General features: G+C 43.0%; 1 protein-coding gene across 1 annotated transcript in view; it reads left to right on the top strand.

The window, feature by feature from the left end:
* The window catches only part of ralgapa2 (Ral GTPase activating protein catalytic subunit alpha 2), a gene marked incomplete at both ends in the record, with an annotated part of 76,627 nt that overhangs the window by 30,973 nt on the left and 20,593 nt on the right, over positions 1–25,061 (top strand). The window contains 18 exons of the mRNA XM_083907903.1: positions 526–702; positions 1,355–1,548; positions 1,744–1,842; positions 1,937–2,092; positions 5,546–5,674; positions 6,201–6,329; positions 6,414–6,472; positions 6,551–6,659; positions 8,584–8,694; positions 8,950–9,018; positions 9,663–9,800; positions 11,968–12,145; positions 13,444–14,272; positions 14,869–14,940; positions 15,257–15,380; positions 15,474–15,629; positions 18,358–18,516; positions 20,174–20,301. Of these exons, the coding sequence (XP_083764029.1) occupies positions 526–702; positions 1,355–1,548; positions 1,744–1,842; positions 1,937–2,092; positions 5,546–5,674; positions 6,201–6,329; positions 6,414–6,472; positions 6,551–6,659; positions 8,584–8,694; positions 8,950–9,018; positions 9,663–9,800; positions 11,968–12,145; positions 13,444–14,272; positions 14,869–14,940; positions 15,257–15,380; positions 15,474–15,629; positions 18,358–18,516; positions 20,174–20,301 (3,016 nt within the window). The remainder of the gene's footprint in view (positions 1–525; positions 703–1,354; positions 1,549–1,743; positions 1,843–1,936; positions 2,093–5,545; positions 5,675–6,200; positions 6,330–6,413; positions 6,473–6,550; positions 6,660–8,583; positions 8,695–8,949; positions 9,019–9,662; positions 9,801–11,967; positions 12,146–13,443; positions 14,273–14,868; positions 14,941–15,256; positions 15,381–15,473; positions 15,630–18,357; positions 18,517–20,173; positions 20,302–25,061) is intronic.

The following is a 25,061-nucleotide window of genomic DNA, read 5'->3' as shown; positions in this document are numbered from 1 at the left end:
CAAAATAGATAATTAAACTTAGCATTCTACGTTTATTTATTTATTTATTTTTTCCATGTGTTCGTCAGTGTGTATGTGTTTGTGATTAATAATAAGGTTATTCATAGAAGACAGATTGTTGATTTTATAAAAGCTCTGAATTAAATAGAGCAATATAAAATAGACATCCAGCAGAGAGGAGAGATATTATATGTGTCCAATTCATCTGAAGAGTTCATGCCTCCACTAACCTCACCCATGATGGATTACAATAGTCCTATGTGGGAAGAGGCAATGAAATCCGCTGGAAAGAGTATCTGCAGTAATGACACCATATATTAACAAACAGCCAATAACCTTTAATTGTAATGATTTCAGCCAATTGCTGTTGCACCTCCTCCCTCCCCAACCCTTGTCTGTAACCTTTTGTGTGTGTGTTGTCTGACACGGAGATCATCATGGATTTGTCACTCTTCTTTTGTCCCTGTTGTTACTCCCTCCTTGAAGCCCAGGTTTATCCCTTTTCCCTTGTCGTTTTTTTTTTAGGTCCTGACTGTGCCCTCCCTTCCCATTCTGCCCCCCCGACCTATCACCACCACCACAACCACTACCCCCAGAACCCCCCAGCCTCACCAGCCCTGCTGGTGCACACAGAGTGCCCGCGGGACTACCCCCTGGACGACACCATGCATCAGTCTGTCTTGCACATGCCTCACCACTTGGGTACTGCTCTCAAGCTGCTACTCATCACACAGACCATAGATACCTCATTTACATCTGCTCTATATTTTTTCAGCCTTTATCTCCCATCTCTGTATTTACTTTTTTTTTCATTCTCACACTTTGCAGATCCTGGTTAGTTTCTTAATTACATATATATGTCAATTTGAAATTGGTGATTAAAAAAAACCTTAGATCTGCTACATTCATTTTCCATGTTCGTGTCCCTTCCTGTATTCCCCATATTTCCTCTGCTCCCCACTAGGTGGCACTGTCCTCCCACAGTTCAACCTGAATTCTTTTAGACAATGCATGAGACTTATGCTTGTTTCCCAAACATGTTTTAGTGCGGTGATCGGTTTTATTAGACAAAGATCTTAGCACTTGGACACCTTTGGGAAAATATGCTGGGACTCTGTATTTGGTCAACAACTGCTTTGACAAAAACAGGAAAGGCCTTGATGTTTTATTGATATTTTGCATATTAATAAGTCTCAACATTGAAAATGCTTCCATCAAAAATATTCTGCTGTTGTTGACCGAATCCCAAATTCTTTCACTTTGTATTGGGTACTAGCAGCCACAAATATGGGTGTTATTAACATAATTAATTCTGTCACTCATACCACTCCAAACATTTTCTCTGACCATGCAGACAGTAGTGAGTGCCTGGCTGATGATGTCAGCATCATTGCTGGTGGTACCCTGACTGGCTGGCATGCTGATTCAGCCTTTGTCCTTTGGAGAAGGATACTGGGTATCCTGGGAGACGTCAACACCATCCGCTGCCCAAAAATCCACGCCAAGGTCTTCTCCTACCTCTACGATCTTTGGCATAAGCTGGCCAAGGTAAGGTGGAGAGGCAACAATCTACATTTATGAAGGATTTTAATCTCAAATGAGGATAACATACATATGTAGGGGTTTATTGCCATGGTCAGTTTACTGTAATTTCATTAACACAGGGTTACACATACAGAGTGTCTTAAAAAGTATTAAAAGTTGCATATACCCTGTACATAACATAATTACATGTGTGTACAGATCCGGGACAACCTTGGGATCAGTGTGGACAACCAGTCTTCTCCACCCCAGCCTGCGTTCATCCCTCCACTCCGAATGTTGGCCTCCTGGCTTTTCAGGGTATCGGCATATAATCCACCGGAGTCGCTGCTTACATTATATTCAATATCAAAGTCTTTTAAAACTAAACTTTTTGTCTCTCTCTTTATCATAGGCCACCATGCTGCCAGTAGAATACAAGGCTGGCAAGCTGCAGGCCTACAAGCTGATCTGTGAGATGATGACCAGGCACCAGGATGTGCTCCCCAACAGTGATTTCCTGGTGCACCTCTTCTACATCCTACATAAAGGCTTCTCCAGTGATGACCAGGTAAAGCCAGCAGGTGGCGCATCAGTAAAGTAGCCTGTTGTTCTATCTATTCAGCACTAGATGGGGCACTAGTCAAACTCATGCAACACCTTTACATGGGCCCTTTTGAAACACTGGCAAATAGTAAAGGTTAATTTGCTATTTAGTAACTTATTATTAGCTTTTTTCTTATGTGAGGTGTTATTATTTTTTTTTTTTTTTCACTCAGTGACTCGTGTTAATCTGTTAAATGAGTATCAGTACATGATCACGTCAGTAAGAATCAGGTGATTTTGGGAGGAACCTAGGCTCAGTATAATAATGCTGAACTGTATTATCATTGGGGTTCTTTTTCCCACTTGCCAACCTGTGGTGGGTAATAATGAAGGCGTCTCCTCTTGCCCCCTCTTTTAGCCGCACCTTTCCTGATATTTAAATCTGGCCTTGCTCTATTCCTTTAGGTTGAAGCTGAATGGAGATGAATGGATTGTCCCAAAACAAAGGACAGGGATAAAAGTGTGTTAAGGGGTGTATGTGTGTGTATGTGTGTGTGTGTGTGTGTGTGTGTGTTAGTGCCCTCCTGGTTTGGTTTCTATTGCACCTTGGCAGTGCGACAAGCTTGTTAGAATGTTTTCCATGTCGTTAAATAATGTTTTGAGCCCCTGCCGTGTATATGTGATTAATTAAGGATTGACGTCTGTCGCACTCCGCTAGACTGACATGTTGGCCAGGGGCCCAGAGTAGGCTGTCCTGCCTGCCTGCCTGCCTGCCTGCTTGCCTCCCTGCCTGCCTGCCTGCCTCCCTGCCTGCGTGTGTGTGTACACGAGTGTGTGTGAAGGAGCGGGAGGGGAGTCTGGGGAACATAGCGTAGAGTAGAGCAATGAGGGGGGCCACACTGTGGGACGAGGCAACATTCTCCAGCTTTTGTTGTGGCTCTGTATAATGCGTCAGGGGGCCAGAGCCAGGCTGGCCACTGAAGCATGCTCAAATTGGCCGAAGAAAAGAGTCCTCACGCCACACAATAGAGGACAGCCGCACGCCTGCTTAACATAAGAAAGTGGCTCTTACTATACCCCTCCTCTTTCCTCTTTGCCTTTACCCACAACCCCCACCTCATCCAAAATAGAAAAAACATAAATTTTCTGGACATATATGAATTTTTTTTTTTTTTTTTTCATCATTATTATTGTTTTTAAATGTTATTATGCACATGCAGGTTTACAAAATTAGTAAATAAGTATATATAATTTTTTATTTTATTTTTTCTTATATTGCTTTTTGCCTTTTTGGTCACTTGTGGGTAGAATATGTCGTTTTCAGCTGACTTGTAAGACAGTATTTATTGTTTGTATTTTGCATTCAAATACCCTAACCTTATTGGCTTTTTTTTCCGGTTAAACCATGTTTAACCATGTTCTACGGACAGAAAGAGGAATCGCAAACTAAATCCTCACCGTTATAATTAACTAAGCTCAAAGGAAAATAACTGTCAGTTGGAAAGGACAATCCCTCCAGGGGAAATGAGTGCCAAGGTCAGGTCTATTGTCCTGACTATTTGTCACTCCCTGGTCACTGGTCCCATAAAGGCATGATCATAACACAATAGCAGTAATCTATCTAATAGGCTTTCAGTCTGGACTTCAGTAGTTGGTTTTGTCAGTGTTTTATTTACACTGCCTGTTATTGCACTTGTTCATTGCTATGATGAAAGAAAACATGTTTATTAGGACAGTCTGCAAAGACAAATATGTTATATTAAGTGATTCCTCACCAGTGTCTCCAGATTTGTTGACTGTGTTCCTTGTGTTGCCACAGCAAAAACAGATATAATTTATGCACTGCAAGATATAATGTGACAGTTGACCCCAGAGCCACAAACATAACTGCTGATTAAACTTTTCACCTTTATCGTTATGTGGGTGGATTATATTCCTTCCAAACAGCCCGTCAGGGGGGAAAACCCCCACACTTCCATGGTGACGCTCAAGTTCACTAAATTAGATGGAAAGTGATGTAATGCTGAAATGAACCCTGTCACCCCAGGGTTCGGCAGGTGGACAGTGTATGCTTTCCTGGAGATAAGGCCAAATGAAAAGGCCTGAGGTGGCTGTGTTCAGAGTTGCGTTAATGCACCTTTTGTTGAGGCCGGGGCCATTCCTATTGCAGCCGCAGAGCCACATGCAGAGATGAATTGCCATTTCTATACACGCACACACACACACACACAAACACCTCAAATCAGGGTTCCCTCTACTTACACATACAATAGAAAAAACACTTTGCATTCTACATTTGTGGCTTTCTGTAAAATGCTCTTTTCAGGCAATCAAACAACAGTTTGCTACATACTAATTACCTCTGTCTGCACTGCCCATTATGTTGCAGAGGTCAATTACCAACAAAATGAGGGTAAAATAGACCCTCAATCCTGAAGCTCTTCCCACCAATTTTCCACATGCACATCATGTTACTTTCACTTCCTGTTGATTTCCTCTCCGTGTACATTGGATTTCTCCATTGTTCGTGTGCATTCCTTATTTACCAAACCTTCAGGTGATAACACGTCACAGATAAGTGTGGAGTGTGTGTCTGTGTAAATTGCGTGTTTGCGGAGTTGCCCTGCAGTTCAGCTACAAAAACAAGGGCTGATGTTTGCACTGCACGATTTGCACAAGTTTATGGACGAGGCGGCAGGTGTTTCGAGCGTGGACCTTGCCTTTGTACACATATATTCACACCCATGTCTCAGATGGAAGAGGGAACAATCTTTTTTTGTTGCTGTGTTTGTATTTGTTTGTTGTTTTCTTTATAAAAATAAAAACTAACCTCTTTGCATTGTGATCTAAATATACACATTTTTTTGTTAAAAGCCATTACGCTCTTGTGTCTACCATGGTATTACCGTGTACATACTTGAGCAGTTTATGTAGAGCCCTCTGCAGTACAGCATATGTCAATGTTGAAAGAGCACCCATCTGCCACTGAGCCGCCTGTACCTCAGCAAAACAATACCTTGTCTCTGGCTTTAATTACAGGTTTGCCTGTGTGTGTATTTACATGTGACTCATGAAAGTTGAGGTCTTTTGTTCTCCCTCTTATCCATCTGCTGTTCCCCTCTCTCTCCCTCTCTCTCTCTTCTGTCTTTTCTCTCCACTCTGTTTTTTTCTGTGCTTTGGTGACATGCACGGTTGAGTGCTGTACTCTCCTCAACACACTTAGCGTGCTTAGCTTACCTGTTGGAGGGAAAAGCTTTTTTCCCTGCTACCTTATTACTCCCTCCTTACCCATAGTAAATGCAAAAAAATACCACTTACCATTAAGACACTGTACTGGAAGTTATTGAGTTTTGCTCAGTGTATGGTGATGGTTGCTTCTTATATTCAGGTTAAATCAAACGGTTTGAATGTAAAATGCATAGCCTCCTGTTAAATATCTGTTTTATTCATATTTGTCCGTGTTTACTCTTGTCATCAGGATGTTTTGAACACTATCATCCGCTCCTGCTCCCCACGATTCTTCTTCCTCGGCCTTCCGGGCTTCACCATGCTAGTCGGAGATTACATCACTGCTGCTGCCTGCGTTCTCAGCTCAGTTTCCCCGGAGGTACTGAAATTATTTACCCACACATTATTATATGAATCAAGTTGTTAATGAATTACTGTTTAAAGATAAACAAATATTACTTCATTTTTAAAAAACGATAATATAGTCATTAGGAAGTGCAGATATTTACAGATGAAACAATAGAGAAATGTATCACATCAGGGACATTTATATATGTTCTTATTTATTGCCTTGGTTACCAGATCATTTCATGTCTCCCAGCGTGGATTCATTATCTGTACAGCACTCATCAGGTGGAATGACATGTACAATCTGATACAGACCTGCATCCATCAGGCATTTAATTAGTAATTTTGTTGTCCGACGCCTACCATGTGGCAAGAGATTCTGCTGAACGAAAACAGAATCATGAATAAAGACCAGTCATTTTCAATCCTCCAGTCCTTTCCCCCCTGGATAGTGAGCTTCCCATTTCGTGGAAGTGGGTTGTATTCATGGAGCTGCCAAGACTTAATGATCACATTAGTATTATCATTAATATTTTTGCTCTTATCGTCTCATTCAGGTTCCAAGAATGGAGGCTCAAGCTGCTCTGGGCTCTCTAGTGTGTTTCCCCAACCTTTACCTCCAGATTCCTGTACTTCAACATGTGCCTGGCTCTGAGGAGATTATTGTGGGCAAGGAGGATATAAAGGTAAACATGTGCTACTTTGGGAGAAATTAATTTAAATATATATCACATTGATGATGGAATAGATTGTTTAATTCTGTCATTTAGGATTATCTGATCAACATCCTGCTTGAAATGGCAACAAAGGAACACGTTGAAGGAGCCAGGTATGATTAGCAACAGTAGAATTTCTACTATTTTCTCCCGTGTAAATTGCAAAATGTTCATAGACTGTATCCTTTTAGGTGCATTGCAGTGTGCAGTTTGGGTCTATGGGTGTGTGAAGAGCTCATGCAAAACAACATACACCACCAGGTTAAAGATGCCATCAATGTCTTGGGAGTAACACTAAAGGTCAGTGACTGAAACTTTTCCAGATGAACAAGATTTCTTCATCAAGATCAATACTCGTTTTGTTCAACCCCTGAATACGACCTACAGTATAGGTACGTTTTAGTGGGGTTAGGATTAAGGCCCACAGAAGGAGTGACGGTAGCTTCAACCACTTACTGCCAGTGGAAATCTCATTGAAGCTACTTGATGTTGACCTTGAAGGTACCTGATTGCTGTTATTTATACTACCGCGACGGTCACCTACGTTAAAAAAGTACCTATGAGTTGTCATTCCTATATACGTAGTCTCCATGTGACCATTCTGGTACACTGGCCATCCACATTACATACGTTAATTCTCTCTGATATGAAGCATCTATTGTTAAGAGTAGAACATTTTTTATTTTATTGAGATGGTTGGTAAGTCACGGCTGATAATCAAGAAGTGAATGTAGGTCACTGCATGATCGTTTTCTCCATCTATTTTGAAGTTTTTTAAACTTCTCTGTTTTGGTGGCTCTAAAATGCTGGGGTAGTAATGTGGACGACCTTTCCAGAGCAGAATTTTTGAATCAAAATGCTGAATGTTTACATTATATTATTTGCAAAAACGGCAATACTCGTGCCAACAATCTTTAAAAAATCAAGACAGGAAGGTTGCATTTCATCAGTGTTTTTTTTTTTATTATTTTACCACTGAAAGCCTTGAAAATGATAGTTGATAACATAAAAGGACCGGACTGCAAAACAATGTCTACCGACTGAGTAGAGGAACAGTATGAGAAGAAAACATCCAGTGATGTGACTCATTGATATATTGTGACAGAGCCCTGTATTACCTGAGTGAAGAGATAGACTGTTTTTTTTTTTCCTTATGGAAAGGATTTTGGGTGGTGGCGTAATTTCCAGGTGGCTCGCTCACAGTAGATGTGGGCCAATTTAAGCACCTACATCTCCCAGCTTCCGGCTCGAGCTACCCACCACCTACCCCCCTTTCTCTAATGGAGCAGTAATCACTCCCCTGTACAACTTGACACACAGCCTCAGCCAGCTCCAAAATAGAGGCTATATGCTGGGTGGGGGATCTAGGGGGAAGAGTGGCACTGAGAGTCTCTTTTCTAAAAGCAGGTGCTGAACTCTCAGGGCCCCTTTTTGTGTTTGGCCATTTCTGCACTCCCCACATTGTCTGCCCTTGTTACATGTTGAGAGGCATTCAGCTGGAAGAAATGGGAAATTCTATTTCCCCACAAAGAATTTCAAATCACAGAAGAAATCAACATTTGAAAGAAAATTGTCACTGCCTCAATTTTTTACTCCAATGAGTCTGGAGAAAATGAGCCATGGCTTGAAGTGGAAATGAAATTATACTGATTATCTGCACAGTACGTGAAAAGCTAAATTTAAGGCAAATCGTAGGGAGAATTCTAGCACAGTCAGGCTATGCCAAAAAAAAATGTTCTTCTAATCTCCAACCATCAATGTCCCCGTCTTATTGGGACTCGGGTATTAAGGTGACCCAAATCCAGCAGGGGAACATGTCAGATAAATGATCGTCATGAATTCGTGTTACTCTCCTGCAAGTATGAAATTCAATAACTTTAAAATCTTAAATTATCTTAATCTTAATTATATATATATAATATTATTATTTTTTTTAATATATATGTGTTTACATATATATATATACGTGTATATACACATATATTTGTGTGTGTGTATATATACACACATATATATACACGCACACATATATCATAATTAGTGAAACAAGGTATAGGTATCCTGTTTGTTTGGGTGTTTTTTGCATACAAAAATAGCACATTTTACAAAAATACTGGCTTGTTACCTGCTTTTTATTTGTGTTTTTGTTCCTTACTGCATGTTAAAACGACTTCCCTCCATTGTTAAGAAGATACTGTCCTGTTCTCTTTGTTTGTTTGTGCAGTTTGGAAACAAAGCAGTAGCTCAGGTAGCCTGTGACGTGTTTCAGCTGCTTATTTCTCACTGGGAACATCTCAAGAGGTTCGAGTCCACTCTGCCGAAAAAAATCATCGAGGTAACATTCACACATACGCTCGCATCTGCACACAAGCACGTATGTTTCCAATAGCTATTAGTGGCCTTTGAGAATGCATCATCTGTAAGATGAGAAATCCATGTCAAGTCACTTAAAGTTATCTTAGTGTTACTCATGCATATGCATACACTTCATCCTGTGGCATCGCATCCATTTGAGCACAAAGCCCTGACTCAGCTGATGAATAGGAGTGTGTCATCCAATTATCTTTCTCCTTGTTTTCTCCCAATACAGATCTTTGTGGCCACAATAGCCTTTTTGTTGCCGAGTGCAGAGCACTCAACAGTGGAAGCAGACAAAAAGGTACATGTTGGAAAGGAGGCGACATGAAATGGCTGAGATCTGAAGGCCCTTGATCTATCATGTTGGAATGGTGCATTTGCAGAGGAATGTATCAACTGAAGTGCTTTGTTCTTTCCACTTTTTTTTTCCTTTTTACCTCTTTCTATCCTTTTGGCTCTCATCTGTTGTTTCTCTGAAGCAATCCCGCTCTTCTTTTTTTGTTTGTTGTATTAATATAAATTCTTGTTTTGATGTTTTGGTAACAGTATATAATAAGTACACACTATTAGGGTTAGTTAAGCTTTAATAAATGTTGAATTCATCATTTATAACGCATGAATACTCATTAGTATGTAGTTGATAAACACAGTTATAAATGTTTTACTCATACCATCAGCTGAGGTCCAAATAGCTGCTGTACTCAAGCAGCCAATCAGCATCCACCTCCAACAAACAAACTCTTTGACTTACAAGGGACTGCTCTGTCACCTCTCTCTGTGTCTCCACCAGTCACTCAGAAAATGCCAACACTTCAGCACATGAGTAAAACGTGTATAACTGTGTTCATAAACTACATACTAATGAGTATTCATGCGTTATCATAAAGTGTTACCGATTTGTTGTTTAACCCAACTGATAAAAGCACCTCTCTCCGTCCTCCTCAGTTGATGGTTTCACTGCTGCTTTGCCTGTTGGACTGGTGTATGGCCGTTCCCCTGAGTCTCCTCCTGGAACCCGTCACCATGCCTTCAGTGGAGGACCACACAGCCCTCAAGGCCCCACTGCTGGACTACATCTACAGGGTGGGTAGCCTCAACATGCAGCTGAGAGTTTAGTCCACCGCAAACAAACTTGAAAAGAACCCAACCACCTTTTATCGACCGATGAAATATACATAAGCTTTTGCCCAGAGACACAACTTTAGCTTTGACATCTCCACCCCCCACCTCACCACATGGGCTTCCCCCCTTTAATTAGACTCACCTCTAGTGTGACCTCATGACTATGGCTCATTGAACTTTATAGTGGCACAACAGCAATGAAGACCACCATAATTGATGCATGCGGTTGACATTTCACATACAGTATGTAAGAAATGCTTGATAATAGTTGAGGGATGTGTGCACTACATTTGTTTAAACCGGGCATAATATTTTGTATTCAATCTATTTCTCTTTATATGTCCCTTTAACCCTTTATTTTATGGCCTGACCCTGACTATGAGGGCCAAGCTTTAGGCACAAATGAATGAGGTATTATTCATTCCCTCCTGTCTGGGCAGATGCGGTCAACGGCAGATCTTTGTAAGGATGTCACCCCTGATAAGAAATGGTCCAATTATTCAAACAGGACCCTTTGTCCACTTGATAAGCTCAGGCTATAAATGCTTGTTCTGGAGATTTGAATGGAATATGTCTTAATATGAGAGCGACTGCAGCTGCTATGAAAGCAAAGACAATTAGGCATGATTGGTTGCCTATCAGCACACAAAAGGCAGAGGCCTCTGGATTTCATTTGAAATAATATATTAAGCAAGGCATTACAAGGTTTGACAATAATAATGTAATATAGCTATGATCTATATATTTCCAGAAACACTTAATGGTGAATTATTCTCCATAGCAAGTAGAGAAGAGCTGCTCCTGGATACAAAACACTCTGAGTGTCTATTTGTTTTCCATGCTTCACCCTTTAATTACATTTATATTTTAAAAAAGCATGTATCTTCTAATCCATTCAACACAACCACAACATATGCACACATCTATGATAATGATATGGAGAAATGTTTTCAGTGACTAAAAGCAAGCAAATCACTGTAAAGAGTATAATTGCACTAGACCTCATCGGTTTGCTCTCTTTGGCTACCTGTGTGTGTCCGTATGTGTGTGTCTGTGTTGCCTTTCTAATCATTTCATTAATGTGTGTACATAGGTGTACTCAATACATGCCCCTCTTATCTACGGTACGCTTGTTTCACTATGTGTTTTCTTCCAGGAACTGTTGCTATGCTAAGTGCAGTCACTTAGTTGTCAAGCACAGCCGTGGGTTCCCCCCCCCTCCCTCTCTGTTTCTCCACCTCTCCGCAGAGGAAGCTCTTTGGGGCTTTGGTGTAGCAGCTGTTTGGTTCAGGTCTTTTCAGAATCAACGCTTCCAATCCCTCCCCCACGAAGCCAGGGGTCTGCTCACTAGAATCATCCGCATACTGTCTACATTGCCCCACACAATACTGTTTCAGATGGCAAAGCCCAGCCTGCCTCGCTGAGCGTTCTCTCAGCCAAGTGTGAGCGTATGTGTGCGCTGAATGGGATTAGCCTGTGCAGGGCTTTACCCAAGTTGCTCAACTCTGAATGAGAGGCCCCCCTCATTTACATACATTAGGCATATGTTTTACCCTCTCGTGTGTAGCACCCTACCTCCGTTCAGATTATACAGTATACAGGTGTGTTTGAGTTTCTGTGCTCGTACACGTGTGGCTGAGCGTGCATGTCTGCGGTGAGAGCTGAGCTCAAGGATAAAGTCTTAATTAAATCAAACAGTGTAAACCTGTCCAATGGCTGTAATCAACTGCCCCAGTGCGCCTTATCTAGCCCTGCCAACGGATGCTCTGCCATCTGTTATGTAGATCGATACACTCACACATCACAGGAGAAATGGATTAGTGGCAATGAAGACCCTCTTTTCTCTCCCTCGCTCCCTCCCTTCCACCGCTGCCTTATGATGTAAATGGAGCATATATGCCTCTTTCCTATGCTCCTGGATCATGTCAGTGTCAAACAGGCCTTCTGGAGTGTCACTGTGCATTGTCTCGCCAGGCACCATCACTCCTAATGGGGAAGTGTCTTTATACATCACAGATTCAGTTTAATCACTAAAGTGCATCTCTTATGTCATAGTGTAGAATCAGTAGCCAGACACACTTTATCTGGACACAATCTGAAAACAATTTTTTTTTCTCCTGTTTCTCAGGTGCTGCACTGCTGTGTATCTGGGTCCAACCTGCACACCCAACAGAGCCACTACCTCCTCAGCCTGTCAGACTTGTCCAGTGACTATGACCTCATGTTGGGTCAGGTTAAGAGCTGCGAGCCACCACCCACACAGTCAACCACTACTGATTTCGGCAACTTGCTCACTGTTGCTGAAGGTAAAGACACAAAAAGCATTCCAACACTGCATCAATGTGAGGGGGAGGGGGGGGTCGAGTCATCCTGATGCCCCTCTTAAATATCTGTTCTGTGTAAGAGTGCAAAAATGATGATGATGCTGGAGTACTGCTAATTACTACTATTACTCTCCCCTACTTCTTACAGACTGTAGATGCATATATTTTACCCCGAAAGAAACTCAAAGTAAACCATCCATTTAGGGCCTGTCCATTAAACATCAATATCTTATTAAAAGTATGAAAAGGAAATCAACCATCACAGGGAATGGAATGTTCGCATTAGTGCTCAGCACTGGAGAGAAGATCCATTATGGGGTTTTGATAAAAATGTGATTTTTTTTTTTCTTCTTTTTTTGTGACCTTGTAATTCCATTAGGCAGTGTGTTCCCCACTCGCTCACTCTCTCTCTCATGTCCTCAACTTCTGAGAAGTCCTTAAAGCCCAAAAACACGGTGCATATGTCTACCGGAGCAATCTAAGAATTTTGAACAGTAGGTTTTGCCTGATAAAATGTCACCCCACCTCTGCTTTTTTGTTGCACATCTGCTAGAAATAACAAAACACTATTAAAAGGGCAAACCAAAGCATGTCAGCCTAGTTATATTTATGCCCGCACCTCATATTGATCAAGTCACATCAAAGGGCCAGCACATCTCTAATGCAGCTTGGCCTGCTTTCTAAAGAGCTTTCTCCACTTTGATGGGGGATGATGGTATTGATAGCATTGTCACAATGCAAGAGTGCATCTTCTTGTTTTTTTGTGTGTTTTTCCCCACATCACTGCAGAATAAAGCATGGCATGTCTTTCTCTTGGGAGTAAAAACCTGTACATTTACATAAATGCAATTCACTAAGTAGATTTCTATTCAGCAGCCTTTAAAGACGGTGGTTCTCATTAGCACTCGGCCAGTTGCAATGCTTGTCCATTGTAAGACGACTCAATGGGCTTTTCAAAGTTGTCTCTTATGATTAGATGCTACCTACTTAGAGGTGTGCTGGCCAGGCTATTGTGAGCAATGAATAACGTGCTCCTGTTGGTAATCATTAATGAGATTTGGCTTTGTGTAAAAAGAGCTAACAGAGATGATAGCATGTCTGCACACAAATATGGGGGCTTTTAAAATAGGGTTGACAAAGTCTGTGTTGGATGTACTGTATTATTAAAGATACCACGTGCAACTTTATCCTGAACCCATCAGTAACTTTAACCATTTGTTTATTTTTCTTTAGATGTGTTCTCAGTGTTTTCCATCTTTCTGTCTTTGTCTTTCTTTCAGAAAAGCGACGGCGGAACATGGAACTGATACCTCTCACAGCACGGATGGTAATGACACACCTGGTGAACCATCTGGGTCATCATCCACTGAGCGGTGGCCCGGCCCTTCTCCACAGCCTAGTGAGCGAAAACCACGACAACCCCTATGTGGAGTCGTCCGAGCTGTCCTCGGAGGTATTCAAAAGCCCCAACCTGCAGCTCTTTGTTTTCAACGATAGCACACTGGTGTCCTACCTGCAGATCCCTGCTGAAACACCCACCGTCGGGCAGCCCCCCCACACTTCCTCCCAAGTGCGAGTTATCGTCCGGGACATTTCTGGCAAATACTCATGGGATGGTGCAATCCTCTGCACGACTCAAGAAGATTCTGTCGACGTGGGAGTTTTCAGCACAGTTGACCACTCTCTTTATACCACCAATGTCACTCACAGCAGAAACCAACCCTACTCTCCCACTAAGGCGATGCACAAAAACAAATACGGTTCATTCTCGGACACACTGCCCGATTGCGAGGTGGAAGAAGTCGATGTTCTCGACAAACTGCTGGAGAACCTCGGCCTCAGCAGTCCAGAATGCCTGCTCCAACCGCAACTCAAACTCAACCAGCCAGCGCCCTCACCGCACGGCATGAACATTGAGCAAGAGAGCACCATTGTAGAGGCTATTCTCCGTCAGACTCAGCAGGAGGAGGAGCAGGTGAGGCACTGGGATGCTGACGTTAGCTTTCGAGCTGCCTGCCAGAGGGAACCCTCCCATCAGGAACCAAAAGCTCCTTTCTACTTCTGCCGGCTGCTACTTAATGACCTTGGCATGAACTCTTGGGACCGCAGGTAAACTCCCCACCGGAATTGGCTACAGTGATTTGTCTTCTATGGACTATGGTGTAGTTCTTCATCATTCAAATAATTTTATATGTGATTTATATGTATGGTGGCACAGAATAGAATTAGTTTTATAATTTCTTACTTCATCCTATCCTTTTTTTCTGTGGCCAGTCAAAAGGGAAAGAAACACAACTGTGTTGACAATATCCTCTGCAGTTTACTAATATTTTTGCTGCCCACTTTTCTTACTGGAGGGTTGTTCAGTTGTTTGCTTGTTACTGAAAGAAAGCGAGAGTTGAGATAAAAGCACACTGCAGCGACTTAATCTCCTCTCCACAGGTTATAAATGTCCAGCTGCTTTCACTAAAGTCTATCATACAGTGCCACATCTTTCCAATGCTTCCTGTAAATTAAAAGGTTACACCTCTTAATGGTGATGGTGCAAAATCCACTCAGCTAGTCTGAGATTGATGTTTGCACCTGCACACCCTTTTTGCCTTTGGTAATCTTGAGTGCTTATTTTTGTATTTTTGGGGGGGGGGGTTGGATGTAGAATAATGAAACGGAAATGTCATCTAACCAAGTCTGTCTTTCCCAAACAGGAAAAGTTTCCATCTGCTTAAGAAAAACTCAAAGCTCTTAAGAGAACTGAAGAACTTGGATTCAAGGCAGTGGTAAAACTTCGTTTATGTTGAAACACAAATTACATTTCAGAATGTTCCTTGTAGAAACTGAATACTAACGAAAACTTGTCATTTTGGGCCATAACAATGAAAATGAAAGAGATACATTTTGCTGGTTTTATTCATTTAATTTAAACACTTTATTTTGATAAGCAAGTTGTAGTGTTGCTGAGTTTTGAGTCATGGGTATTATACTTCAAAGCATTTCTCTAAAGTGGCTGAGAAGTAGTGCACTTGTAAGATTGGCCCTTGTGGTTTTGTTATTTTATTACAATCTTTGTAATAAAATATTTGTCTTACTCTGTAGTCGTGAGACGCACAAGATCGCTGTATTCTACATCGGAGAGGGACAAGAGGACAAGTGCTCCATCTTGTCGAACAGCACAGGCAGCCCGGCCTATGAAGACTTTGTATCTGGACTGGGATGGGAGGTAACCACACCAGATCCTCAGATATAACATAAATATGCTTACACACATAGAAAGGCACACCCCGATTGTCTTAACTGTACCTCAACCCCCTAGGTGGACCTGGCTACACACTGTGGATTTATGGGAGGCCTTCAGAGAAATGGCAGCACAGGTGTAACGGCTCCTTATTACGCTACCTCCACGATGGAAGCCATCTTTCATGTCTCCACACGTATGCCATCTGATTCTGATGATTGCCATACAAAAAAGGTAAAATTACCTGTTCATTATGTTTTTAACCTGTCGTATTATCATTGTCTTTTTAGCAAATGGCCTTTAGATTCTTATGGCCTGTGCTGTATGCATTTCACTGGTCAAACAAAATGCTCTTCCCATTTGATGCAGTGAAATGGCTACACAGTCCTTTCTGCCCATAGCAATATGTTGTTGTAGCCTTCAGCGCCGTGTTAAGCTGTGATCAGGAGGTGTGACTCCAGAGTGCGGGCATTGATTAGTGACCCTATCCAGGCAGGCCTGAGGAGTAGAGAGTAAAAGGCGCATGAGTGGAGAGAGGGCATGTGCCGCTGCAGTAATGACTGTGATTCAGCTAGCCCCTGCCCCCCTCCCTGTGTGCTGTGACCAGGGCCTGGAATCAGCCATTAGCTCTCCCTGCTAGGGCAGGCGCCGGCCGGATGCCGGCAGGATCCTTTTATCCAATTCCTGCTGCCGCCACAGGAGCGATCGATTGGGTTCTGACATGGGATTCTGAGCTGCAGTGCAGCAGTAGCAGTTAGCACAAAGAAATGAGCCACAAGGCCCCTGCCCGTGCTGCCAATCTTCTCATACAGTAACCTGCTGAGAAGGGAAATTAATCAGGCTCTCCTCATATCCAGCCCCTTCCAGTCCTCCACAGACCAACCCCCCTCTTTTTTTTCCGCAAATAACCCCCTACTCTTTCTAAACCCATCCTGAACTTGTGCTTAATGATTGCAAAAATTAGTTACACTGAGTAAAGATTTTAACTTTGACTGGCCAGAGTGAGGCGCTGGTGGGGTGGCCATGCCCAGAGCGGTGTGTGCTACCCCTCCAGTTCCATTCATTTCACTTTGGAACTTCTGTAATTGCCTACCTTGCACAGTTCTCCACACCAGCCACAGGCTCAGCAGAAATTGGCAGGCTGGCTGCATGCACAGATGCTTCAGAAAAAGATGGGAGGGCAGGTGGGGGCAAAGAGACGAGGAGAGGTATGAAGAATTGGAATGAGAAACCGGCTTTGTCTGTCCTCAAGTAGGATGTTTACCTGTCAATTTAAAAATAACACTTTTAGTCCAACAGTCACCCACTTTACTGCCTCTGACCCTCTGAGGCATACTGTGGGCGAGCTCTCAGTGGGCAGATTGCTTGTTTGAAACGTAGGTAAAGAAAAAAGAAAAAAAAAAAGAACAGCTAAACCGAAAAAAGAAAAGAGGCAAAACCATGAATTCCTCAATCCAATTGTGGGTTTTCGGGCAGTGCAAGCAGCAGCAGCTGGTTTCAGTAATGCGGTTATAGAAATGACCTGCAGGGTTGGGGTCAGGCCATGCAGTGTGTGTCTGTGTGTGTGTGTGTGTGTGTGTGAGGGAGAAAGAGCTAGAAGTGTGTGCTTTAGTTATCATGCTCAACCCCAGGCACTGCAGCTTAACCGTGCTGTGGCAGTTTTGTTTGTAGAAGGAGCCTCTTGTTTTCTGGGCTCCTCTGGTTTGCTGTCTCCATGTGTCTTGACGCCCGATTCCCCGGGTGGGAGGTCAAAGAGGGCTAATTGAACAAGAGTCTTTGCCTTGAATCACATTTTATCAAAGACGTCTCAAACATTTGGATGTGATTAAAGAGGGAATAAATAGAGTGGTGCAGAAGATGATTGACTCGAGCGTAAGCATCCTCATTAAACTTGGGATTCTGCTCATCCAAATGTTAATGTATTAACCCAAATTAGCATCCCAGTCTTGATTGTTTACTGCAAATGCATATTCAACATTTTCTCTGAAATTGTCCCAGTGACTGACCTGGTTGGTACCTGCTGATCCTTGGACAGACTGAACTGGCAAGCTCCAGTAATCAGCATGCCGTGGATTTGTTTAAGATTACCGTATTACCATAATTAAGGGCTTATAATAGAATGTGCTAATTGCATTTTTGTTGGCGAGGGCATGTTTCGTAATAGCTCATTAGGCCCACAGTACATTGGCAGATATTTTCTTCTGAGGAGAGGCTCTTTTTTCATTGTCCATGATAGCCCAGGAAGGGGAAGGACAGCTTGATTCGACATCACTTGACCACTGGCTAAGTGATTTACACTTGCCAGAGAATGTAGTATCGTTGTATCCACCTATTTTACTTGGGGGGGCAAAAGGGGGGAAGCTGTTTACCTATTTCAAACAAGCATCAGGCAATTTCCTGTCATTAAAGTGTACCTTCGTGTCCTGCCCAGTTTCATTTGTGTTTTTGAATAGAGTGGAAATGGGAAGCAATTTTATCTCTGATGGAGAAAGTTAATTGGATTTGAATTATTTGGTTTTAAAATGCTCCATTTTGTGCAGTTTGTGTTCGCAATTTGACTTTATAATGAAAAGCTATAAAAAAACAGTCAAAAGCAGGGCCGGGGCTTCTATTTTATATAAGCCATTGTTTTCCAACAGGTTCGGATTTAGTTGCACCTGTTGCATTCATGTTTTTTCTCAGTAAACATATTTCAATAAAATTTGCCATATGTTGCAATAAAAGCCATTTATGAGGAATTACTAATGGAACATCTACTGACCTGTCTGTGGTAAATCATATTTTACTATCTTTCATTCCCTCAATTCACTCTTGAGACTTCTTGGGGTCATAGTGGCCTGAGGTGCCAACTGGATGAAACCCTAATATCACTGAATTTGTATTCTTGTCATTACCGCCATCGGAATAAGAACGACTTGCACTTGCCAAAAGCTTGATTCGAGTGATTTTGTTTGTTTGACAGCTGCGTCACCTGGGAAATGACGAGGTACATATAGTGTGGTCAGAGCACACGAGAGACTATCGACGTGGCATCATCCCAACTGACTTTGGAGACGTCCTGATTATCATCTACCCGATGAAGAACCACATGTATTTCATCCAGATCATGAAGAAACCACAGGTAAAGCGCTGCCATCTTAACATTTTAGTGAAGGCAATTGCTGGCGATAAATTGCGAAGGTAATTTTTCATGTCTTTCATTATTTTTTTCTCTAGTGCTCGGATGGCAGAAATATTTTATTCTATTATTTTCCAGGCACAGAAAGCACAAAAACCACACAGGCTATTTTCAGCTTTGCACTACTTTCCCATCTCTGTCCATGAGTTAAGGCAGTCCCTTGTGCTTCCTTTCCTGTTCAGACCAAATTTTTTAGGTTCTTTCTCTTGTTGTGGTTTCCTACTCCAGTAGTGCATTATTACCCACACTGTGGGTATGTGCTTTCAGAGATGGTTACCAGCCTCTCTCGGTTGACTTTCATCTCGGATACTCTTAAGCGTGTGTGCGTTTAGTGAAGATAGGGCATTTCTTCATGCGAGAAGGCCTGGTTCAATCATTCATACTAAACAATATTCAGGTATTTCAAATGATTTAATAACAATCTGCTTCATATTGTCACTTGTAAGATCAAAGAGGAATACATTAGATTTGGCAAGAAACAATAGCGTCTCCACTTAGCTTTATGAGTACAATCCAAGCTATAGAAAGGAACCACAAAGGACTTTTAGGTTCTCCGGAGAAATGGTTGTCATGTTCTTATACTGCTTACCATGTTTACTAATCAGTTGTTTGTTACCTTTCATTGGTAATTACTCATTCAATGTACTCATTTAACCAGTGTCATTATCATAGTAACAAGTCAGTTTAATTTCTTCGGGGATCAATCTGGTCATTGTGTCCTTGCTCTAAAGCTGGCTCAATTTTCACTCTATGTTACTGAGTGTAATTTAAGGGGGGCAAAACAGGGGCTTTTGTTAAATGTTCAACATGCAAACATGGAAGTTATTTGAGCCAAAATATTGAAAATGTAATATTCTACTCTGGGGAAAATGGTACATCCATTTAAGCAAGCGGTAGTGTTCTTTTTGGTCAGTTAAAGTTCTTTACTGACATACATCTCCCATGCAGATTAGATTTGTGAAAGTGTGATTTTTCCCATGAATATAAAGTTTCCATGATAGACGTTTACGCCGTGTCACCTCAGTTTTAGACGTGTGATGAAGTTAATTGGTCTGTATCATTCCTGGTTAAAATCCACTCATTGTTTAATTTGACTGGTTATTATACTCCTGAACTGCCAAGTTGAAGACAGCAGGACCTTTTGGAGAGACTTTGACATTCACATCAACTTCCAGGTCAACGACCATTGAGCTTCAGTGATTAAGGGCCCCCTTCCAATATGCATGAACAGACGTGTGCACCCACACACACTCGCATGCTGTCACTAAAATGGATATTGGCCCTTTGTGTTCGCTCGGTAGCTCAATATGTGGACATTGTTTAGTATGGATTGTCGTTTTAATTTCATTTACCGAACATTGATTCGCATTAGATATGTTTGGTTGTCATGCAAAGTTAGGTGAAATCCAATTTCGGCTCGAACCTTTCCCTAAACAGATGGAGAAATGGTCAGAAAAAGAACAAAAACATGTTTAACCAAGTCTTATATTCAAGCATTTGCTTAAGACTGAAAACTGACCAGAATAAATGTGGATCATTGAGGATGTTTTAATTTGTTTTTTGTTATTCTCATTCCCTCTCCCTCTCTTAACTTTCTCAGGTTCCTTTCTTTGGTCCTCTGTTTAATGGCGCCATCATCACTGGGACTTTGCTGCCAAGCTTGGTGCGGGCCACCTGTATCAATGCCAGCAGAGCTGTCAAATCCCGTCTGACTCTCTACCAGAGCTTGTATCCTTTACTCCCTGTGCCTTCTGCTTCATTTACTGTTCACTATCCCATACAGGGATGGCTCATCAGACGAATGCAACAATTTAAAAAGAGCTCTGTTTATTACCCGTATAGCTAAGATTGTTAATGTTATGAGCATGCATTTAGCAGTATTTTTATGATGATTTCATTAGCTGCATAACACCACTGAGCATACATTTTCAACACCACCAGCAGCCCATTTGGGTAAATTCATTGAGACGTGGCGTGCTTGTCATGTCCGCCAACGTACACTGCGGAATGCTGACACTCATTTTTATGGGCTTGGTGATTTACATACAGCTATTAGGCCAGGATGGTTTCACAGCCTGGAGCAGCATGGGAGGTTGTATGAAACTGTTTTGGGTAGTAGCACCGATAATGTGTCATCATCTATCACTGTTGTTTTATGGAGCACAAGGAGAGCCAAAATAAGAGCACCGAAATGCATACAAGTTCATGCAAACACATACAAATGCTCACACAAACACACGCTTGCACTCATCCCTCCAATCATCCGTCCAACAGTGTGCCGTTAAGAGCCTGACTCCAGCTGTAGTTGTCAGTTGGTTTAAAGGCAGTGCAATCACCAATGGAGATTAATTAGCATGTGAATGCCAGCAGCACTGAGTTGCAGGGTGAGATGGGAGGAGGGGGGGCAGAGTCAAGATGGGCCCTGGAGGGGGAAATCTGATCTCCCCCCAGTGCCCCGCTCCTCCACGGACAGCATGTACAACACCAGAACCACGCTGCCCCTCTGGCGGTTGCTATAGAAACCTCCCCCATAGAGGTTTAATTTAGATGAAAGACAACATCTATTGTTTTAAGACATCAACTTTTTTTTTTTTTTTAAGTTACTGTCAAGGCTTCATATCTGAAGTACTCGCAGCAAAGGATTTTGCATCTTAATTATTCTGCAACACACCATGTGTGTGATGTTTACAGTTGGGTATGTGTCAGTATGTGTCTGCCTCTATGTGTTTCACAGTGCATCACATGCACAGGACCCACCCCACCCCTATATCAGGCCTTGTCTGCGAGTCCCGGGGGGCATCCTGAGTGACAGATGTCTGTTACCCGACGCCAAGTGAATTAGCCCAGTGTTACTCTCAGTACCAGAGGGGGGCCTGCCACAGGCCTGCCTGCCTCAGGGCGTGGGGGTGGTGGTGGTGGTGGCATGGGTGGGACAGTACCAGGCCTGTGCTGGGACATAAAGCCTTTACCTGGCATTCCTTAGCAGAGGAGCAGACAGACACAAAGGCGTGATCTATGAGCGAAGATAAGCCCTGCCTCTGCAGTTCTGCCAGGCCTCACGCACTCCAAGAGAGGAGAGTGAATGTGCCAGGCAAAGCACAGCATTGCCAGCATAAGTATCTGCATGTCTGCCTGCTGTTTGTCTGCCTAGCTGAGAGGCTCATGTGGACAGATGATATATCAAATAATGAATGGCAACTGAGCCCTGAGTTTGATGTATGGCATATGAACCAAGTTTTATAGATTGTGGCATCAGATTGGACCTGACTGACAAAATGTTCAGCGATGGCATGAACCGCGAACAAAGCAGTCTTGAGTGGCAGGTGCAGTCACTCTTTTCATCATTGGATTTTTTTTGTTGTTGTATTATACCAGCCTTTTGCACTTTTCCCTCCTCCAGTCATCATTCTTTCATCTTCTCAGGAAATGTGGCTCTTTATCTTTCTCGGGGTTGGAACAATGACTTCATCTTGGTTCTGTTTTTGTGTGTGTGTGTGTGTGTGTGCAAGATGAAAATCCTCATCCTTAGTTTACCCGTTCACAATGCCTTAACAATCCACAGTCTGCTCTCTGCCTGTGAGGCCACTCCCTAAGGTAATTAGTTGAATATTTCTTCAAAGAGAAGCTATATGACCCCTGTGTGTCCAGATAAAAGGCCAGTATGGTGCTGCAGCCGCCTCTCTTACTCTGTCACAAGGCTCAAGAGGACTCCAGCAGTCAACTGCAGTGCTCATGGGATCTCTTGGGATAATAGGATTTGATAAATAAAAATGACCTCAGCAACATTGTCAGAAAATACACACAGATGAGCTTTACGGGTGTTCTTCAGAAAGATACTTTCCTCTTGCTGCCTCTCTCCCCCGTCACATCCTATGCTGTCCTCCCTCTCTTTTTTGTGAAGGTTTGTGAAATCTGTGCCATTACATTGTTTTTTCTTTGCACCGCGGCCAGATCCCTTTGTCGGTTAGATTTTGACAGTTTCCCCTGTGAGGTCACAACCAAGGCCTCGTAGACATCATATCACCAGCTTCTCGCAGACAACTCATAATGTATCATCTATTATTTATACGCCTGATGGAAAATGCAGCTGGTCTGGCTTTGTGTGTTCTAAGTAGATTGTCTGCAACTCGTCCACACTACACAGCTGCATTTTGAATAGATGTGACCACAAAATGTTCAATCGAAAACAACTTAAGTTTTGATCCAACCGCTGTTGTTTTTACTGATTTATTGGCAGTGGAGGCTGTCAGTTTATGCTTCTTTTTATGCCTATTTTAATGGCACTGCGCACACAAAGCGAATGACACATCAGCGAACCTTGTCTGGATAGCCTTGCTATCTGCTGTCATTTACTGTATGACGAGGATCCTTCATACTGTCCATGTAGAATAATGTCTTCATCCAGGACCTGAGATTCATTTCTCTCTTCAACGCGCACTTGAGTTTGACGTGTCATCCATTATTCTTTGTGATGGGGTTATTGTTGAGGGTAAAAACTGTTGTGTGCGTGTGTGTGTGTTGGCGGAGACTGCAAGTTTCTAATAGGTGAGACAGTGTGGAACTGACCTTGATTCAAACACATAGCCTTCCTACTGGACAGAATCAATAGCTTTTGCACACCGCCCTTAGTCCCCATCCTCTGCACTGACACACACACGTAAACACACACACAGACAGATCCATCTCCAGGCAGCAATCAATAACCATAATCTGTTTCTGCCCATCTCTAGTCATGCGAGCCAGGCTTTTAGGTGGTGTGTGTGTGTGTGTGTGTGTGTGTGTGTGTGTGTCTGTGTTGTGGCAAAAAGAAAGAGAGGTTTGATCCTTTCATTGGAACCCAGAAAGCTGCTGAGGTCCGTCATGTGTCGCTCGCAGGCTCGCGTGAACACAGCTCCACAGATGATGTCCATAATTATAAGGGACGCATACTGGAAACATCATGAATAAGATGATGTCCTGTATGAGCTCCATTGTGTGCTGTTGCTGCACCCTCCAGATGCCAACATAATCATTACAGTCACTGACTGCATTGACAATGGCATATTCTCACACCCCTTCTGAGCAAGTTATTGTCCCACTCTCACTATGTCTTTGTCCAGTGACAACACTTTTCTTTTGTATACAGTAAGATTCCTCACCTAGCAGAGATGAAAGTGCGTCTGCATGCATGATGGGGTGCCATGAATAGGATCTGCCACGTTACTGTTGTCTCACATGAATTATTTAGCATCGCTGATAGGTCTAATTTGCCAGCTGTTGTGCCATAACTGTCGGCAGTCTCATGGATAATACTCAGCGGTCTATATCGCTGTGGAACACAGTGCTTGACTGGGCACAGCGAGACGCCGTGCTAGTCATTCATTAAGCGCTGAACTGAGCTGATGCGAGTATGACTCGCCAACTTCCTGTTTATGGAAAACAGGGCTGACCAACTCAACCCCGTCTTAAAAATGCCCCCAATTTTCTTTAAGGCAGCTCAATGTATGATATTTACTGTCTGGTTGTGTATCCATCATGTTGGGTGCAAACCTTTCAGTGTGAGGCAGTTGGCTGTTGTTGGTAGTTGGGGGGTTGGGTTAAGGGCCAGTTTGAGGTTTCCCTGCTTGGCGTTGGCCAGGCTGGCTTGGGCACTGGCTTTCGATAAAGCGGTTGAGAGTTAACGCAGTATTTTGGAGGCTACAGAGCGAGGAGGGGTCTCTCGCCCACTGAATGTTTTAACCTAATCCCATTATCAGTGTACCGCACTGCCTCCCATCTTTTCCCCTCCTTATCCCCACCCCCCTTCCACCCTTCTCTCCAGCTGACCAGCTGTTCCTGCCGGGACTCACGACAATGTCCGATGTGTTCAGATCACTGAGTACACCCCCTCCACACCCCACCCCATAGTCCATGCACAACCACAGCAATTGCCTAGTCCGTAGCTGGAGCGTAGGAAGGCCAAGAGGGAGGAGGGTTTTATTTGGGGGTAGCTTTGGTCATGCGGAGGGGGCAAGCACAAGCCTGTCAAACCAAGAGCCCTGACTCAGGAGGCAGCCCAGCTCGGATGGCATATGGCGTCTAGCTTCATACAACATGCAGAAGTATTCTCTCCCTTCACCCCCCTTCTCCGTGTCTCCCTTCCCTGCTGCTAATGCAGAATGACTCATAGCATTACTCAACCCCACCTCCCCCCCACCCCATCAGTTCCTCCTCCTCTTGCCACCCAGCCTGTAACAAAAGGTGTCCGCTGCGAGGCACCCACACCCTGAATGCCCTCGGGGCCTGGGGCTCAGCCCAGTCTGCACACTGAGGTCTGAGCTTCATCAGGGCCACCCCCTTTTTTTCTTTCTTTTTTTTTAAACACAGGTATAGCAGGCGTGGAACCAGACGGTCAACAGCAGGGACCCAGAGCCCCGCCTGCTGTAGCGTACACTCATGTTGCTGGTGTCAAACCTGTTTGGATGTTTGTGTTTGTATGTATACAACAGGAAGAGCATTTGGTGTGTACT

The sequence above is a fragment of the Microchirus variegatus genome (assembly GCF_963457635.1).
Source record: "Microchirus variegatus genome assembly, chromosome: 21".
Taxonomy (NCBI): domain Eukaryota; kingdom Metazoa; phylum Chordata; class Actinopteri; order Pleuronectiformes; family Soleidae; genus Microchirus; species Microchirus variegatus.
The sequence above is the reverse complement of the archived record's forward strand: the minus strand, read 5'-3'. Positions and strand labels throughout refer to the sequence as shown.